General features: G+C 30.9%; 1 protein-coding gene across 1 annotated transcript; it reads right to left on the bottom strand.

Moving 5' to 3' along the window:
- Nucleotides 1-2,936: 2,936 nt before the first annotated feature.
- LOC147075861 (uncharacterized) lies at nt 2,937-18,701 on the bottom strand. The gene is made up of 3 exons (XM_085942194.1): nt 18,423-18,701; nt 3,917-4,093; nt 2,937-3,167 (listed from the first exon to the last, which is right to left on the bottom strand). Exons 1-3 carry the CDS (start codon nt 18,457-18,459, stop codon nt 3,136-3,138), a joined length of 246 nt encoding a protein of 81 aa, XP_085798320.1. The 5' UTR covers nt 18,460-18,701; the 3' UTR covers nt 2,937-3,135.
- Nucleotides 18,702-21,482: the final 2,781 nt, after the last annotated feature.

Below are 21,482 nucleotides of genomic sequence, written 5' to 3' on the forward strand. Positions count from 1 at the left end.
CTATTTTCATTGCATACCTACTTACCTATTTAATTATATAAAATACAAAATAGGTATGTTTGTTTGTTATTTTAAATTTGGAATTTTTACTACACGGATAAAGTATGCATATTTTGGATTCGATTTTAATTTGATGTTCTATTGTTTGACAACACTGTCAGATGTATTTTTATTTTGACATATTATTGTATTCCTAGACAACATATAGGTAGTAATTTTGATTTTGAAAAATGTAATTATCATTATTGTTTTAAATTATGTGTATTGAACAACGAAGCGACCTCGTATGAAGCCGAGCTAATTTCCATACAAAATAATCTTTGTATAAATGCATTTTGGAGGTATGTATTTACATTGAAAAATATAAAATAAAACAAAGAAGTTTAAAAATAAATAATTAAAATTTATTATAAAGTGTTTTTTCCAGTATAAAAATAATGATGTGAAAAATAAATCTTTAGGATAAAATTTTATTTTATAAAATCTTAAAACTATGTAATTATAATTTTCGTTGACAATATAACAGTCAATGATTTTTATAATATCTAAACCAAAGTTGCAAATGTCCAGCATCGAAGCTTTTTTGATACTTTAAATCCTGTAAACTCATTCCCACTATACGTAAGTTACTAATATTTTATAAATGTTGTATTATTTTATTTTTCCATTTATAGCTATCTTTGAAATGGATCACATGGTAAAAATATTGTTGGAAAATACTAATTGAAACCATATTATTGAAGTATGAAAGATTTTACACTACCATGCCTTAAAATATCTATAAACATGAATTTATATTACGAATACAAAAGCGAGCCAATGCTACCTAAACTAAATTGCAAAGACTTCGATGGACAAGCCGTATTAAAAGAATGCTCGACACCGAAGTTCTCGATCAAGTGGGTATCTCAACACAATTATTGATTTAGAAGCGGAAAGACGTAGATTGACAGTGTTGATGAGCACTGGTACATAATGGAAAGGCATGGAAACTGGCAAAGATTAGCGAGGAGCAAAAAACATTTCTGCAGGTAACAAAATTCCACCTTAGATTTTGATTAATATTAGAATATCTACTCGATGCACAAAACAAGTGTTTAATATAATTTTGGAGTAGAATGCTGAATATGTTACTAAAAACATAACTATGCTTCAATATCAGGAAAGGGCTGTTTTGTGCATGCCTGCGACTAGTGGTGTTCTGACAATATATTGCTTGAAAGTAAAAGATATACTCTGGTCAAATCTATCTTACACAACCTTTAGTTGAGTTGAAACATAATAATATCATGTACCCAGTTGATCTGTGGTGGTATACAATAATAAAAAAGATTATAAGTCATCTTGCATCGACCAAAATAACAGTTGAGGTCAAAATCGAAATAATATACACACTAGTGTATGCCAGTCATAATAAAAATCACATAATGTTTCTTCTAGCATAACTTTCGAGAGAGTTTCTCGTTTGTTACACCATGCCTGAAAGAGTATAGAGACGTGGTGGCTGGTGGTGGTAAAGCTATGTGCATACTTGCGACGTAATGTCTAAAAGGCTTTTAGTCAAGTATCAGATAATATATTTGATAAATACTTTAAAAAGGTGACAGCAATAATGTAAAAAAAATCATTGGGAAACCACTAGTATTCATCAACGCTGGTAGAAGATAGAGTAGAGACAGTATAGATCAGCGATACTCAACCTGCGGCCCTTTAAGCTTTTATGTGCGGCCTGAAACACATTTATTATCAGGAATTTCGTATATCTTGAGATTCGTTTCGACTTTGACGCACAGATAGTGACACCCGAAGAGGATTGTCATTATGGTCCACATCAGATCTGGTATAAGAGTGTTGCTATCGCACACGATTAATTTAAAAAATACGCATGATTTTTAAAATCTCAAAAATGTTTTGTAAAAAAGGGGGGTTTCATGATTTTTTTCGTCACACCAGTAGTGATGCGACCCACGTTACTTTACAAATATATGTATTTGGCCCGAAGAAAAAAAAGGTTGAGTCATAAAGAGAACGAAAATATACAATGAGCACTACCATGGTTATTTTTGTAGTAAACACCATGCGCATAAATGTGTTATGAATATTTAGGCGATGTCAACTAATTTTATGGTTTTCTATATTATAATAATAATCCATGATAAAGAATGAATTTTCACAACATTGTTTTTTGGGATAGCTAATAATATTGCGTGCAGTACAGTAAATATATAAAGACGCTGTTGGCATATTATGTCACGACAAGTGACATCGTGAAACGGTGCCTTGACTCAAACATAATTATGTAACGTTCACTATTCGGTATTCACTCAGTGTTTTTACATGAATCATTCATATCCTGCCGACTTTGCTTAATAGCGTCTGTGCACGTGCATGGATTTACTTGCACCAATAGGGTATATTTATTTTTATCGTGATAATAACTGTTTACACGTAAAAGTGTTGACTGTCACGCCAATCTCATTCTTCAAGAGTAAGCCAGACGCGATATTGTCATTTTAAGGTACTATTTGACAGGTCGTGAAAATCGATTAATCACAAAATGAGTCTCTACGTGGTGTAGTTCGTTTTTTTACCAGCAGGTTTGCTACTGTCGTTCTATTGCGGAGGCGCAGATATTACAAGGTTCAATTGTCGCGTGAAAATTCAGAAGCTTCTGAACTTTTTTGATTAATGCAAGCAACCTTTAAATTGCACGATGATACGTATTTACACGTGCATTTTTTTGTTATGGCTGCGATAATACGTACCGTCAGCAGTAATTCCATACACGTGTAAACGGGGTATAACGTGTTTGTTAAGATTTTCGTCGATTTTTTTAGAACCTATTCCAGTACGATTTTGGTGAAGGGGATAGGGTTTTACTTAAGATGTTTACACATCAATAATTAGTATTATAAAAAATTTGTGACAATAACTTTCGATGCTGCAAATTTGCAAAAGGTATATTATTATTTTCTATAAACAATTGAAAATACAGAAAAATATGTTCGACTATACATTGGTTTTAGTAAATAAATAAATTTAAATAATAATAAAATACTATTTGAAAGGCGATATTTTATTCGCGCCTTGTGGAAAAGTGGTGATCGCTGAATGTTAATCGATTTTCTTCAAATGTCAGCATTCTCCGTCCCGGACGATTGCGTAAACTGAAAATATGAAAAAAAATAATATCAATTTTGGACAAAGGTAGGTGAACTGTTCAATGAAAAGATATTGTTTATTTTCAGAGTTATTTTTTTATTTGATAGACGGTTTCATATTTTTTATATATTCATTGTGGGGGGGGGGGGGAAGGGGGTTGTAAATTACAAGTTTTACCGGGTATCACGATTTCTCTGAAAGACTCTGCTTGTAACGTTATAAAGAAAAATAAATCTATTTTTTTGATTTTAATTTAAAGTAAAACTTAAAATTAATAAAAAGCTAAGTATACATATTAAAAGGATTTCATAATATGCTATTTGTGGGTTATTTTATCATTTCAAATATAGTTGTCTTAAATTTGGAGAAGAGATTTTCTTATTTACTTTAAAACATTGTTTCTTATACAAAGTAAAAATGTGATTTTAACTTGAAAACATTTTATTTATATCAAATCAAACTTTAGTATAGGTAGTCACAATATGGAAGCTCGAATTATGTTGTTAATTATCCCAAATAACACCACAGTAGTTCTTCACTTAGTTTTAATCTGTTGTTATTCAATGTATTGTTAATGGTATCTCGTAAACGTATTAAATTTATAATGTATAATATTTACTCCAAATGAATAAATAACTTTAAATTTTAATAATATTATTTCTGTTAGAGATCGTTTAGTTAAGGTTTCAAGACGTGAAACTAGTTTGCATATTATGCAAATAAAATTTGAAGTACTTAACATAACCAAACTTACAGATGCTATCCCTGCAAGATGCCAGCTCCAGATGGCAGTAATTGGCGAAGGTCTGCGCCTGACCTGACGCATCAATGGCGCACAATGGACCGCCGTCAGGTTCTTCGCAGTAAACGTCCATGCACGCGAGGGCAGGGACGCCATCTTTGGAAGGTGCGCCGTATGTTAGCGCTAACCCTGAAATGAAAAATTGTCAATTTAATTATTGATATACATAGTTTTATGAATGATCTGTATATTAGTTATGAAGTGATCAGGTAATACAAACGTATTCAATGTGAAAATACACGATATTAGATCGTCCCAATGGAACCAAACACACGAGTGTGCATTTTTGGATAATTTGATTTAAGTGCATACCTATATGCTGAAAATCAATACCAAATTATGCTACTGGCTCTGGAAAGGGAAAAACCTAGGAGCGGCAGGTTATATGAAGGTATGGTGAAGCAGGCAGGTATGGTGAAAAAGTATAGTGAGGCAGGTAATCAAGTTGCGGCAAAATTTCCACGTTAACATTATATTTTATGGGTACTTTATAATGACCAAAGTAAATCCTCCGTGATGCCCTGCATTTTTTTTTATCGCGTCGCTATTTTCTCGTAAGTTATCGGCTATTGATTGCATGCTTCATTCAGTTGTATGAGAAAGCCGATTCATTGCACTCAAATTGCATTCAAAAACTTACCTTACTTTTCATGAAAAAATATTGATCGCAAATTAACGATTCATGTAAAAAAAATGCATGAAGTTACTTGTCGATATACCAAAGACAATAAACAACAATACCTCCAATAAGTAATAAAATTTGATAAATTAAAATTGTAAAGCTCATAATTATCCTAGAATAAAGTAATGAATTCCCAAAAATATTTAAATTTGATTGTCTCAGTAGGATCATTTTGCACTTCGGCATGATTGGACAATGTGTTTTCTTAATTTTGATTTGACATTAACTACATAGATTCGTATTGTGGGTTTCAGTTATTATTTTCATGCTGGGATAGATCTTCATTGGCTCGATTTATTTTACAAAGGCAAGAATAAAGTTAAGTGATAATTTGGTGATTTTGTGTTTAAAATTACTAGACCTCTAAATCTATTGTAGTCTAAAAGAAAATATCTCTTAAGGGGGAGAGGTGCGCCAGCAGAGAACCTAGTGGAAAACACGAAGCTTGCAATTTGAGATTTTTTTTTGATAATTTACAATTTAAACTGTATAAATCAATAAATATGTCTCCTGAAAACATTAAAAAGATTTTAATTTTTTTTAAATTTAAAGATAAACTTACAATTGTTAAAAAATGTAATACAATTTGAATTCGTTGCAGGGTCACATTTTATTATTACATTATATTTTATGGTCATATTTATTATTAAAATTTAGTTTGTTAGGTTTTCAATTTTTCGTCGTTTAGATTTTGACCAATTCATCGTTTTAATATTTTTTTGAAAAAAACATCGATTTTTATAAAAATATAAATGTGGATAACTTGAAATCCTTTTTATTTATAGTTTAGTTATAAAGCTAGGTTCTCTGCTGGCATGCTTTTCCTCCTTAAGTGCCCACATGCTCAGTGTAGGTCAAACCGGAGATTTTATGGTATTTTCAGAGCATAATCCTGGACATTCCTTAAACGTTGTAGATAATCTATTTATATAATTTTGAAGCCTTATTATCCTTTATTTTTATTTTAAACATTTGATGACTGCATAAAGTATTTATATTACAAAAATAGTATTCTTTTAAACCTCTCGCTTTAATGTACGTCATGTGCAGTGGTGTTAAGTTTTTTTAGGTTTATTAATTTTTAAACGCATTTACAAAACCATTAGTAAAATTGATGTTAACATTATATAGTGACATCTTTACGATAAAAAATATATTTTATATTCTTTGTGATCCCAAATTTGTCAAGAATTAGGCATTTTATTATTCAAAAAATGGGCACGATTAACTCATTTGAAGATAATTCTAAAGATACTGATTATAAGCTATGTGTTTGACCATTAAAATGTGATAAACATCCTACGAATAATGATTGCTTTATAATAATTACTGACCTCAGAATAAGGTAGTATTTTTTGAAATACGCCATTTCTATTGGCATTTCTCAGTGGTTAAGCTACAACATACGGCCGTAGCCATAAATTGACAAACGATAAATAAAGTAGAGTGTAAGATCATGTTAACGCACGTCTTTAAATATGTACCGTTTTTCAAAAAATATTTATTTTTCGGTTAGGTTATGCTCTGAAAAAACCCATAAAAGCTCCATTTTTACCTACTCTGAGCATCTGGGCCGTTAAAAGCAAATATAAGACCACTGATATTTTTTGCAACTGGAATAGTTCCATATGCACTGAATAAACAGCTATGGTAGTTTGAGATTGCGTTCCTTCATAGGATCGGTTCTCTTGGATGCATGTGACATGATTTGGAGATACCATGGCGTAATGAATTTTGGTAACACCCCGTAGCATGGAATGTCATGATTGTAAAGAAAAAAGAATAAATTAATTCCTTAAAACCTCACGACTACTAGAAATATCTTCTACTAATCTACCAAGAGAAATTATTATCAATAATTATAACATAATATTATAATATTTTTGTAGTTTTGATGTCTCTATTAATGATAATAATTAATGATGATAATATACATCGTTATAATACGAGGGTGGGTCAATAAGTCCTTAGAAAAGCCGACAAGTGGCGCGACTAGTACTGTAAGCGGTTTGTTTTCATGCAGCGGCACTACCGATTCAGTATGCTGCGAAGTTTCAATCAGATTGGTCGGGTTGTTGTGTGTTTTTCGTACATTTAAAAAAAAAATTTGCTTGTGGAAAATGGAAAAATGGAAAATGGAGAAAATTGAGTTTAGAGCTGTTATTAAACATTTTAATATAAAAGGGTTAACAGCAAAGGAAATAAAAAATGAGTTGGATTTAGTTCACGGCATATCTGCTCCTTCACTTGCAACTATTTATAACTGGTTAAATGAATTTAAACGTGGTCGTACATCAACAAAGGATGAACCACGCTCAGGACGTCCTGTAGAGGTGACTACACCAGATATGATCAATAAAATCCACGATATGGTGTTAAGTGACCGAAGATTAAAGTTGAGTGAGATAATTGAGGTTACAGGGATCTCAAAAGGTAGCGTCATTTCTATTTTACATGACAAATTGGGCATGAAAAATATTTCTGCAAGATGGGTGCCGCGTTTGCTCACAGTCGACAATAAACGCAATAGGGTGGTGGCCTCTAAAGCCCTGTTGTCGCTCATGCAACGCAATCCGGATGAATTTTTTCGTCGCTTTGTGACTGTAGATGAAACATGGATACACCACTATACTCTCGAGACGAAAGAACAGTCAAAGCAGTGGATTGCGAAGACAAACCATGTCCAAAGAAGGCGAAAACCGTAAAATCAGCTGGTAAGGCTATGGCTACTGTATTTTGGGATGCACGTGAAATTATTTTCGTTGACTATTTGGAAAAAGGAAAAACAATAACAGGGGATTATTATGCATCTTTATTGGACCAGCTAAAAAACGAAATTGAAGAAAAATGGCCTCATTTAAACAGGAAAAAAATCCTCTTTCATCAGAACAATGCCCGTGTTCACACATGTTTACGATCAATGGCTAAAATTGAAGAATTGAAGTTCGAATTGGTCGACCACCCACCGTATTCGCCAGATTTAGCCCCCAGTGACTTTTTCCTTTTCCCAAACTTAAAAAAAATGGCTAAGTGGACAAGGTTTTTTTTCAAATGAAGAAGTCATCGATCGGACAAATGCTTATTTTGAGGACCTTCCGAAAACTTATTTTTCTGACGGTTTAAAAAAATTGAGAAACGTCTAACCAAGTGTATTGAGCTCCAAGGAGATTATGTTGAGAAATAAAAAAAAAATACAAAAATAAAAACTGTTTTAATGCTTTTTTCTAAGGAATTATTGACCCACCCTCGTATTATGTTGAGTCATCTACTTACATCTTTACTATCCGGAATTCTATATTGAAAAAATATGTATATTCATATTAAGAATAATTGCGAGTGAAACACTTATTTTCATAACAAACATCATTTTATTATTAATAAAGCTATTATCATGATTCTTTCAAAACATATAAATGTTTTTGTCATTTTACCCATTCTCAGAGGTTATTTTATAACTCAACACAAAGAAAATACCAAAAGTTTGCGTCGAAATATTGAAGAAATAAACGTGGTAATCGAATGCTTTTCATATATGCTAATAATATTTAACTATGAAAAAGACTATATTATGTTTACAAAAAGGAAAAAATAAAAAACTATTGACTAGATAAATATTATAAACATAATATTCTATTATATTTATATGCAATAGAGGAGATCTGCAATTATTATAAATATTTATAAAATGATAATAGGTTTGATCTAATTATACACATTTTGATTCACCAAGGCAAATGACAAGACAAATAAATATTTTTGACATTGATAACAAATCAGCGGCACGTGAAGCCTTTTATGACAACATAACAATATAATAATATGACAATAATAATATATGTTGAACGCAAACAAATAACTACTTATATAAAAATAAGATAAAGTGATAAAATCAATATGTAGTGTAGTTTTTAGTATCACAATTTTTTCGAATCCTATTTTTTTGTTTGTTCGACGCTTCAAAAATGTAACAGCTATTAGTTAAATTCGTCGTAATTAGATAGGACGCACATGGCTCAATTAGTAAAGCACATTGGCGCGAATCCAGTGGATGCGGGTTTGAGTCCCGCTATGTACCTACGTATTTTTTACAAAAAGATTTTTTCTTTTAATTATTGTACGAGTATTATATATTTTGGGTGTTTTCAAATTATCTTTGTCATTTTTGATTTAATTTAATAAAACACATTTTTAGTACGTATTCTACTTTTAATAAATACATTCGGATCTTGTTTCAGTTGAAAATGTCCCTCTGAGGCGGACAAAACCGGTCCAGATTTATTAATTAAACGTGGAACAAGTACTAAAAAAATGTGTTTTAATCAATATTAAAATGCATTTCCACCATGAATTGGCAGTTAATACAATAAAAGAAATAATCTATGTCAAATAAAGATTGTTACACTCTCAAATCTTGTGAATTAGGTATTCGTTGAATAAAAAATTGTTTATTATAATATTATATTAATAATTGTTGACACTGATAGAGTGAGCAAAGAAAAGTCTTCATTTATCATGGGATAGTATTTATAGTTGTGGTAATAAGGGTGACCCACGTAGCCCATTACGTAAGGCGCTGGCTTTCATCCGGGGGCTCCGGGTTTTATTGGCGGTGAGTTCATAATAATTATGTGATTTTCTTAAAGCTAAAGTGTTTGTGATTGTTTCACTTCTATTATTAATCATACCACTTTTTTGGGCTCATGGACTGCTGTACCTATTATTAAAAAAAACTTGACTGTGTATTATTGGTATTGAGGAGTGAGTATTTCACAGAACATGAATTATAATATTGGCATTTTTGTTAAATTATTTGATTTTAGTGATTTCAAGATAAACCATATAGGTATTACATATCAATAAGAAATAATATGAAGTGTATTTGATAGCATAGTTATGATTTTATTATTTTTAAAAGCACCGCGTCGTCACAGTTCAATGCCAAAAGGTCACAACGATATTTCTAATCGCATTCTAATCATTGTTGTAATCAACTGTGTTACTCTTGAACAAATGAGTACCACATTGTATGTGATATGATTTTTTTAATGGATAATTAAAATTATTCGTTTATTTTGATTATGTATAACTAACGTCATATTGCTATCGCAATCTTTCTCAGTCATCGATATTTTAAGCACAAAATTTTATATGTAAACACCAATGGTTTTAAATGAATTTATATTATAGTATTTTTACAACGTTTTTATTAGCTCGTATTCTTGTTTGTCCGGCGGTTGTTTGTCCAGTACAAATCTTGCAATCGATTTTTAACTAACTTCCCGACTAGCTAGACATTTGAATTTTTTAGAATATATCAGTACACGATGCCAATGCATTCTTTTAATACTTTTAGCCATCTTTAAGCAGAATTGATTTCATTTTCAGTTAATTCTGTTTTGTATGGAAAGTTATTTCAAAAAAATCCGTAAAAAGTATAATACTATTATTGGTTGCGTGAAGGTGGTCCTAGCAACTAAATTATTAATATATACATGCGTTACTATGGAAATCAAAATGAAATGTCAAAATGACATTTCAGTATTCTATATTTTTGTTTGTTTGTTGTTTATTTACTTCATATTATTAAGTACAAGTTTGAGCATATTGAGCATAATAATTCAACAGAAAATTTTAAAACGTTGTATATAAAAAGTTCTTTTTATCTTGTAATTATTTAATTACTAGGTAAGCTATTTATAAAAATAAACATTTGAGTTAGTTACCTTTCCAATCTTTTATGCGCCACAGCACACTATTAAAATAATATTTTTTGCGGTACATAGAAGATTTTTTACGTTACCTTTTACTCTTTTTATTAACCTACTTGCGTCTTTTTTCTGAAAAAATAACCATGTAACTAATCGATAGGTTTCAGGCTCAATTATTTCAATAAGATACTAGCACTTGTTTTAAAGAATACTCATTAAGTTTGCCTGTGTCGATGCTTGAATTAACCATTTCCAATATCTGACCGACAAATTAAAAAAAATTACCCTTCTTACATATTACATACTAGGTAGTGACAATTTACCACCTGATAGACCCACAGAGATATGTGTTCGAAAGCAGTAGGAGTCTTTATTATATTTTCTCTGATACTTGTATGATTTTTTTTTCACAGCAGTGTTTCCGAAAGTGGACATTATCGCTACCTAATGGGCATTGGACCAACCATGAGAGTGGTGGAAGCCTTTGGAACAATTTAAAGCCATTGCATATGAATAAGGAGGCGGCGTAAGGAAAACGAAAGCAGAAAAAGAGATCTCTACACTAAGGGGGGACATGCTCAGCGTAGGTCAAATGGAGCTTTTATTTAATTTTCAAAGCATGATAGCAGCGCATCAGGTTAATCCTTATATAGATTTTTTTTATGTTTTTCATATTCTTTATTGAAATTATGATTCGTTACATATATTAAACTCTGTTTTTAATGCGAATATTACTATGGATGATTTTAATAAATATTTTACAACATCCTTGTACAACCTCGTTGTATAGTAATCACTCAAAAGTGAGCCGACTTTGTCTTTCAGCCTCTTTCTCAAGGGTGGAAGACACCTAACTACCCATTAGGCTCCTCGTCAATTAATACACCAGAGAAGAAAAGAGATGTGGCAGACTTTTACTGACGTAATTGGAATATGTAGAAGAAGGCAAAACACATTTGAAGCTAAGGCGGTATAAGTATCTTGCAACGGACGAAAGCGAGTGAACACGTGGACAAGACATATTATATTGTGTTGTAATGGCGACGATTATGGTATCTAACTTATTTATGGTATTAGGAAAATGATTAAAATTTACTAGAAAACTATTAAATTTACAGGAGAATTATTGTTAATATAGTAAATATTATAATATACTAGTAGTTAATATATTTTACTTGTTCATCCAAGGCAAAGTTAAATATAATACTACATTCCATGTTTCTAAAGAGAATGCTTTTAAATTAGGTAGGTACTGTTATATTATTCCGAAAGTTACTTATTTACAATCTTGTATTATTAAGTATACGTATTGAAGGGTGATAATGATGAATATTCTATTCAATTAATATGGCATGCTGTAATTTCATACTGTTACCGATATAATAATAATATATATTATGTATTTTAATTATTTAGATGAAAATTTAAGTACATAAAGTGTTATATTAATAATTATAAATGTACATACACACACATATATAAGTGGCAAGGGTGGGGGCTCAGTATAATAAGTATGAAATGATATTATTATGTTAAATTTTAGCATGTGGCACCCTCACTTAGCGGACAACTTATGCTGGTGGATCTGTATCCAAATAATTTATAAATTACATGTGTCTAATTTATAATGTTTATATTATGCTTATCAATTATATATATATATATATATATATGTGTGTGTGTGAAATAAATGCTATAATTGGTTTTGTTTTCATCCTGTACGTGTTTTGGATATATGCACGTATAATTAGAGATGTAGGTACGAGGGTGGGTCAATAATTCCTTAGAAAAAAGCATTAAAACAGTTTTTATTTTTGTATTTTTTTTTTATTTCTCAACATAATCTCCTTGGAGCTCAATACACTTGATTAGACGTTTCTCAATTTTTTTTAAACCGTCAGAAAAATAAGTTTTCGGAAGGTCCTCAAAATAAGCATTTGTCCGATCGATGACTTCTTCATTTGCAAAAAAACCTTGTCCACTTAGCCATTTTTTTAAGTTTGGGAAAAGGAAAAAGTCACTGGGGGCTAAATCTGGCGAATACGGTGGGTGTTCGATCAATTCGAACTTCAATTCTTCAATTTTAGCCATTGATCGTAAACATGTGTGAACACGGGCATTGTCCTGATGAAAGAGGATTTTTTTCCTGTTTAAATGAGGCCATTTTTCTTCAATTTCGTTTTTTAGCTGGTCCAATAAAGATGCATAATAATCCCCTGTTATTGTTTTTCCTTTTTCCAAATAGTCAACGAAAATAATTTCACGTGCATCCCAAAATACAGTAGCCATAACCTTACTAGCTGATTTTACGGTTTTCGCCTTCTTTGGACATGGTTTGTCTTCGCAATCCACTGCTTTGAATGTTCTTTCGTCTCGGGAGTATAGTGGTGTATCCATGTTTCATCTACAGTCACAAAGCGACGAAAAAATTCATCCGGATTGCGTTGCATGAGCGACAACAGGGCTTTAGAGGCCACCACCCTATTGCGTTTATTGTCGACTGTGAGCAAACGCGGCACCCATCTTGCAGAAATATTTTTCATGCCCAATTTGTCATGTAAAATAGAAATGACGCTACCTTTTGAGATCCCTGTAACCTCAATTATCTCACTCAACTTTAATCTTCGGTCACTTAACACCATATCGTGGATTTTATTGATCATTTCTGGTGTAGTCACCTCTACAGGACGTCCTGAGCGTGGTTCATCCTTTGTTGATGTACGACCACGTTTAAATTCATTTAACCAGTTATAAATAGTTGCAAGTGAAGGAGCAGATATGCCGTGAACTAAATCCAACTCATTTTTTATTTCCTTTGCTGTTAACCCTTTTATATTAAAATGTTTAATAACAGCTCTAAACTCAATTTTCTCCATTTTCCATTTTTCCATTTTCCACAAGCAAATTTTTTTTTTAAATTTACGAAAAACACACAACAACCCGACCAATCTGATTGAAACTTCGCAGCATACTGAATCGGTAGTGCCGCTGCATGAAAACAAACCGCTTACAGTACTAGTCGCGCCACTTGTCGGCTTTTCTAAGGACTTATTGACCCACCCTCGTACTAACTATAAAAAACGCTTCGATATCGTACATAGAAGTATTGATACTTGGTATCTGTATCGCATCCTAATATGAAATACTATGACTGGTTTAATAATCCCGCTGGTATTGGTAAATGTAAAAGGGTGGCGAATATTTTTTAGACTTTAGCATGAATATTTCCTGTTTTTGAAAAACATTGCATAGCCATAGTGTATGACACTAATTAGTACGGTTGGCAACACCTGGATATAATACTTATTTTTGTTAAAATCACTGCAGTTACTATTTTTGTCATGTGTAAAGTAATGTAAGCTTGGTTCATATCAGTTAATAAAATAGCTAAGTTAAAAAGCATACATCAGTATCTACTGTGATTGCAAAAAGTTGTAACTGCAGTTTACACAATTTTATTGGAGAGCAAAACCAATGTTTTGAAATCAGTCTGATAAGTTAGTTTATAAGATATTTTGAAGTATTTTATATCAAAATAAGCGGAATTAGCATCCCAATATAAAATTTTAATCATTTGTATTGAAAAAATTGAAACTTTGTTGTTATCTTTCATTTTAAGCAGTATTACATATTTTTGCCATTGAAACTTTATATCATATTTGGCCAGATGCAGATTTCTTGTAACGTTACTATATAACCAATAAAGTTGTAGCTATAATATTTTTTCAAAAGAAAGAAAGTACAATTTGGATCATATTATTATGAAAGAAAACTTAGAAAGTGAAAAAACTGCATTTATAACCGTCTAGCTCTAGCATCACAGACATATTATTTTCAGTCAGCATGACGTGTACCTAAATATTTCATTAATAAGCTAATCGTAAGAACAGTTAAAAGATTTACGAATGCACAATAATTTATTGGTATATTATTTGTTCAGTATAATAGTCGTGAGAATCTGCTTTTAAGTATTATATTGTAGTATTGATACTTGATATCTGTGTCCTATAATAGTGGGAAAATATCAAAACTGATATTATAATATCGAAAGAAAAGTATTGTTACCAAAGTAACAGAGTACTTATAGGTCAAAAAGTATCGAAGCTTTTACGACATCTCTACTTAACAAGTAGGCGTCATCGCTATATTTGTAATAAAAACTGTTTGTTGCTATTTTAATAGCTGATAACGTAGTATTTCTCGCACATTTTCGAACCATAAATTAACTCAAGATAACAAAGAGTCTCTTTGCAGAATCTTGACAGGATACTAATATAATATATTAATATAATGAGTACATATTATTATCATACAAATAAGGACAGATAGTAAAACTTAGTAGGTACATCTCTAATTTTAGAATATTGGTTACAGTCCTACAAACTTATCTGAAGAATGGGATGGGGCAGACACTGTCGAAAACTACCCAATCAAGACTCGTAAGTGGACAAAATCTGACATTCGAATGAAATTTTCAACATGGCGTTCTATGGTAGTTCGTAGTTCCATTTTTGGCCATTCTACAGATAAGTTAGTAGGTCTATAAGTAGTAGACATAACATAACTATTCCAAATTCAAAATATTTATTTGTACATGGAAAATTACAAACGCAATACACGTAATAACATAACATAAAAAAGTGTTAATAATATTTAAAAAAATACAAGCTTAATTAGGTATGACAAAAAAAAGTACACGGAAGTTCACCGAGTAAACTAAATCGATTCTATTTTATGTAAATATTATCAATAACTGAAGCAATATGATTTAATACGATTATTGCCTTCCCAATTGGCATCATCAGTGGTAGGTAGCTTAATTCTGCACACTGGGAGAATAAATAACAGATGCTCCCGATTTCTATCATAATTATCAGGGACTCACAAGTCAATTGTCGATTCAGAGTCAATTTTATTTATACCGCATACTTACTAGTTGAAAAAAAAAGTGGCTACATAAAGATGTATGAAATACTAGAGAAAAGGATGGTGCGGTATGAGGATGATGCTGATGCCTGCTTTTATCCTTTGAGCTATCGGTCCACCTATGTAAGGTATGTTTTATTTGAAAAAAATATATTGTATGTATGTACTATTGTAAATAATAGGATTCTAATATTTTAAAATCTTCTGTAAGTATATTAAGTTTGAATGGAAAAGGAATAATTCAACAATTGTTCGCAAATCGTGTTTCTAAAAATATGTTTTCTCCGTATCTTGATATTTATATATATTTAAACATAGAGGTTATCAGAGAAAACGTGAGACTCGATGCGTATTGCCAAGCCCTACTTATCCGCTAGCTAGGCAGCAGATATCGTGGTTGTAGCGATGTAACTTTTGGCTAGCATAATTTGAAGTAGCTTATAGAAAGTGTTGTGCCAAATCCTATTAATATATATAAAAGCATAACGAAATAATATTATTATGAATGATTCTTTTATATTTTATTACCACGTTTTTATTAGCTCGTATTCTTGTTTGTCAAGTACACATTTATTCTTGTGTGTCCAGTCCTAGCAAATATTTTTTTAATATATACGTGCGTTACTATGGAAATCAATATGAAATGTCAAAATGACATTTCAGTATTCTATTATATATTCAGTATTTTTATCAAGTACAAAAAAAGTATTTATTAATACATAGAATTGTCAAGTTTATACGATTCTATAGAAAATTAAAAAACGTGGTATATAAAAAGTTCTTTTTATCTTGTAATTATTTTCAATAAGGTACTATATCCTGTGCAAGACACGGTTGATGATTTAAAATTTCCATGAAAATAACTTATTTTCGATATAAATTAATATATTATTAGATTAAGTTTATTCTTTGCGAGTTAATTCGTGTGTTTCCATATTTTTTGATATCTTGAGTGACGAAAAATGGTTGTTTATAATTTAAAATAGTGTCTTGCATCGTGTGCAGGTCGTGACAAATTTGAAGTGCCGATGTGAATTATTGTTATCACCTTGGTTACTGTAGGAAACTTACCCATTCAACCAGTTCACTCAAATAAAAATGATTCATTTTTTTGAATCGACTAAAAGTAGAACGACCATCAACTTCGTTAAATTCAACTTGTGAGTTTTTGATCATTTTTATTGTAATAAAATGGTTCCTACTAATCAATTGACTTTTAACTGTCATTCAAATAAAAAATAAATAAAAAATAATGCGGCGTCTTACTGCGGGTGTGAAGATCTATTCACATAAATTTTCCTGTCCGTATGATTAGCTTCATTATTTTTGTTATAATATTATAATATACACTAGAATCATTTTTATTTTTATAATTTCCTTGTGCTCTTCTCTCCCCGGCACTTTTCATTAGAAAGTAACTTCTTTAAACTCAGTCAGAGCTCACTTTGAGCGTAGTAACCTTAGTCCTGAGTATCTTCTCCCAGAGCATTCCTGGCCTAAAACTGAATTAGATGCTTGAAACGCCAATGTAGGGCCGCGTGATACGCTTGATTAAGACTGAGTGTGGTACGTGGCGGGTTTTGGTTTGGAGGGATTAACTTCAATGTCATTAAAATATAGTTGAACGGTTAAAATCGCCACGCGAGCACGCGGTGTAAGTCCATATGCTTTAAATAGATTTTATTTTCTTTTAAAAATGCAAAATAAATAATATTCCACATATTTTATAAAAAAAACTTTATATATGGGTATATTATGTATTTCTAGATGTTTATAATATTTTGAATGCATTTAATTTACTAGTTTGCATTGTTAGCATTATTTTCTTCTTCTTCTTCGTCGTGTCAGGCTTCAATAACTACAATATGTCGCTCCAAAAGTAGGCGAAGGGGCGTGTAAAGAACCTCCACGCTGGTGCCCCCTGGAAACGGTGACAACCTACTACCTCCGGCTAATCTTTATCATACGGGAACTTCAAAAACATCATTATGTTTATCCTATAATGTTTTAACCACAATGTTCTACCATGATTCTACCGTTATTTAAAAAGATAAACCACCATTTCCGGTTGACGATGGAGTTTTTGTTCCAGGAACGGGTGCTATAGCGGAACAACTTAACATTGAAATTGCGCAAATTACGATTTCTTCTACTGCGAAAGAATTACGTTGGGTAGGTTTAATTATTTTTATCATTATTATTTCTAACATAGCCTATTGCATCTCTCGCTCGGCGTCGCTCTAACTACGTCATAATATTGTCTGTCAAAATTATCGAACTTCACGCTTATATGGTATGTTTATATCAATTCGCTTAACCCAGTGTTACCACGTTTTGGACGTAAACACGAACAACACACGAATTTAATCCCGTACATGAAAAGTTGTACGTAAAAAAATTACCTATTTAAACCTAATGAAGATTATTAACTACTATCAGTAGGGTTCAAGAAACATAATTTGTGTAAAAGACGACTTTGTTTTTGTCAATATGGATTGAAGTGTTTCCTTTGGTGTTCAATTTTTACGAGCTTATAATCAATTAAATGAGTTACAATAAGGGATTTTTGTATTTAATATAATAATACACAACCATAAAGTAAACAAATTAATCGTAAAAACATAATATATACCATCAATTATCCTGTTTGTAGTCAATTTTCCTTGAATTATTTGATTCAGCCGTTGTATTCGATCTCGTGACCCACGGGTTTCAAACGTGTGTGTATTGTTTTATATTTCACTTAGGAGAAATTAGTTTATTACAAATTCTTTTATACTTAACCCTATCTTACAAGTGTATACATTCTGTATGCCGATAAATCGATAAACCGAAAGAAGAATAAATTTTGGACAAGTTTGTGTGTGAATGTCTATGTTTCTAATATGTGAATTGCATTAATTCAGCATGTTTCATTTATTGACTTTCATGACCTATCTCCCCTTTCATTTCGCACAAAAAATCTCACAATGATACATGTATAATATATTTTATAGATTGAACAGGTGAGAAACATCGGTTTCTTGTGAAAAAAGCCTGTTTCTAAAAAAATCTCTTTGTGAGGCAACCGAGATCCACTTAGGATTGAAGAATCAATGAAAAAAAAAACCATGCACAATAGATAAAATTTATAGTGTCTTACCAATTAGTAATATTAGTAGAATTTTCATTTTGCTCATTGTAAGTCCTTCTTTAATGTGGCACTAATAAACTGGTAATAGTGATAAACAATCACTATTTATAGTTCACTTCTCGAAACGTTGCTAAAGTATACTAAAATACTTGTTGTATACACTGTATAATTAAAAAACGTGTTTTTTGTGTATTTATATGGTATATTAATTAGATAAATGCATTCACTTTACAGCAGTCTCTTGTTGGAGCAATGCAATCACTTTGAGTGAGGGGAAAGAGTGACTGTGTTTATTGTTTGGTATCGACAACTGTTTTCGTCAATACAAAATCACACGCTTCTGTCGCCCACTTATTTTGCGATAAGGTCCATAGAGAGATATGGCGAATTTTGCAACTGCGATCGCGCACGTATTTCCGTATCCTATGTGTCCGATAAAGCTCTAAGGTTATACTGTAGCTACTGTGTTTTTTCGTGGGAAAGCTAAAATGAAATTAACAAATGAATATAACGTGCTGGAGGGTAATGTTATCGCTAACTATTTCACGACGGCTGGAATAGTTGTATTTTTGTAGTATTTTTGGTTGGGCGTAATAATAAAAGGATTGTAACCCAAGTGATTATTAAGTTTATAAACTGAATTAATCATCTTTATAGGTAGATGAAGTCTAAAATACATAAAGTCAAACTATTTTTTTAACTAGTTATTTTACATAGGTAGCAATTAATTTGTAAGAGACTATTATCGACAACGTTTGTCAAAGTTTCTAAGCATTTCAATATATTTTAACATTCATTCAATCCGTAAATTCCATAAATTATTAAATGTGTAATACCTATTATATAATATTATATAAATAGGTACCAAGCACCATGGAATTTGTATTTCGACTGCAGAAAGGAAAATGGACGTAACCCTCAGTTTTTTTCAATAATAACGTCGTACATGACTAAATACACACTGTGTCCAAAGGATTTAAGCTGCAAATATCTATTTATCATCTAAATTTTTATCAAAAATTATTAATTGAGTTAGCATTTACTTGGTAGAACTGCATTTAAAAAGAAATGAAAATATAATTAATATTAAATTCTACAGGTTTTTAGTTCTTTCTCGTAGATTCTACAGGTAGTCTTGATAATGGTGTTACAACCGAAATAGCTATCGACAAACCTTTTTAAAAAAACTTGTAGAATTTAATATTAACTATATTTTCATTTATTTTATATGGAAAATTTAAAAAAAGAAGGAGGTGACGTGGAAAAAACGACTTAAACATCATTTTCGTTTGTTTTTCTTTAATTAACTTAATAATTGATATCAGATTGAAAATATAAAAACCAAAATTATCATGCACTTCACGGTTACGTCTATTTTGTATTTTAACTTTGACCGAAAACCATGAAAACCGAACGTTTTTGTGCCTCCTGTAAAATTTGATTTGTGTGGATTACGTCCTTCTTCCTTTCTAAAGTCGATTATTATAAATGGATGATCATCATCATCATCACAAGCTATCCATATGTACATCTACCGAACCTTACTTGTTCGTTTATATTGATAGTTTTCTAGGACGTTGAATCAACTCTATAATAAGTGGCGTGTGGTCCATAAATGCAGTACAATGCAGAGCATCACTTGATCTACTACTAAGTATGTAATCTCGTATTATCATTATGAAGGCATTTATTGTCCAATTGTATGGTAAGTTTTATTCTTCTTATTGTTCTACATTATTATAAATTTAATATTATCTACGTAAATATCTGAAAAAAAAATCTCATAGCTATCAGTTTGCAATATTATAGCATAGATATATCATACTATTTCACCGGCACCTGCCAAAATTAAATTAGTTACAAAACTCTAGGTAGATACAAATTACGTAGCAATAATTAGTAACAGCATCCCTAGAAGAAAAGTCACCACACGCCTCTGTCTATAATATGATCAATGAATCATTTTATGTACTTAATACTATATTAGAATATCGTCACTACATAAACCTATTTGATACGATTATAAATAATAATTTGATTATCTACTGCAAGCACAGTTCTGAAATAGTTTATATAATAATATTATCATATCTTAATATAAAACGGTTAATAAAAATAGATAACATACTTACTTATATAGGTATGGAATATAATATATATATATATTTTTAATTAGAAGTATGTAATATTGTATATTATTATTGTAATAAATAATTTCAAAATAAAATAAGAGGCGAGTAAAGAAATCTGACTAATTACAATAATTATTCGCTGACTATATAGCCAATTTTTATTCCATATTAATTAATAACATTTAGTACCGATTACTTACAATATATTCCATTACCTTTCAGCAACAAATAGTATTATTATTTATATTTTTTTTTTAGTGAATGAAATTTAATTTAGGAAATGCAGTTCCCTGCAGTAGATAAAGTGTCCTGACAAAAGACTTTTTATTCACATATTTATTAAACATTAAATGTGATCGATTAGAAAAGTAATATTTTGTGCATACACTAAAGTAGGTGGGGGGGGGGGGCAAACTTTTTGGATGGAGGGCCAAATTCAAGAATTCAAATGAGCGGCGGGCCGCAAGTAAAATACCATTTTTAGATATACACTATTTATTATCACGAAAAATAAACATTACAAAAAAAATAATGAGAAGAATGAAACTGTTGTACATTTTTGAACATTTTTTTTAAATTCAGGTGTTAATTTTGTAGTTGATATTCTCAAAACTGCTTGTAAATGGGCATCGGAGATATTTGATCGTAAAGAATGTTTATTGAGGTTCATGATCGAAAATGTTTGTTCACATATATAGGTTGATCCAAAAATAAGTAACATTTTTGTTGCATAATCTTTAAGTTGGTCGAATTTGTCTGAATAAAGGGCATTGTAAAATTTGGAGATTTTTTCACGACGATGCAATTCTCTTAAATCAGTGTCACACTGCAAATCAATAATCTCAACTTGTAGCTCTGTCTGCACACTATCAATCTCTATTGAAATCGATGTTCAACGTAGAAAATAGTGGTTACATAGTATGAGACGAGACGCAAG

Source organism: Rhyacophila brunnea, unplaced genomic scaffold (assembly GCF_057557595.1).
Source record: "Rhyacophila brunnea isolate RB1 unplaced genomic scaffold, BYU_Rbru_1.0 scaffold_14, whole genome shotgun sequence".
NCBI lineage: Eukaryota > Metazoa > Arthropoda > Insecta > Trichoptera > Rhyacophilidae > Rhyacophila > Rhyacophila brunnea.

What these genes read in the sequence shown, in the direction of transcription:
- LOC147075861 (XM_085942194.1), bottom strand. Translation starts at nt 18,459, where the DNA reads ATGAGCAAAATGAAAATTCTACTAATATTACTAATTG. An exon ending in TCTACTAATATTACTAATTG is followed by an intron (nt 4,094 to 18,422) that starts GTAAGACACTAT and finishes TTTTCATTTCAG; the next exon opens with GGTTAGCGCTAACATACGGC. An exon ending in ATCTTGCAGGGATAGCATCT is followed by an intron (nt 3,168 to 3,916) that starts GTAAGTTTGGTT and finishes TCATATTTTCAG; the next exon opens with TTTACGCAATCGTCCGGGAC.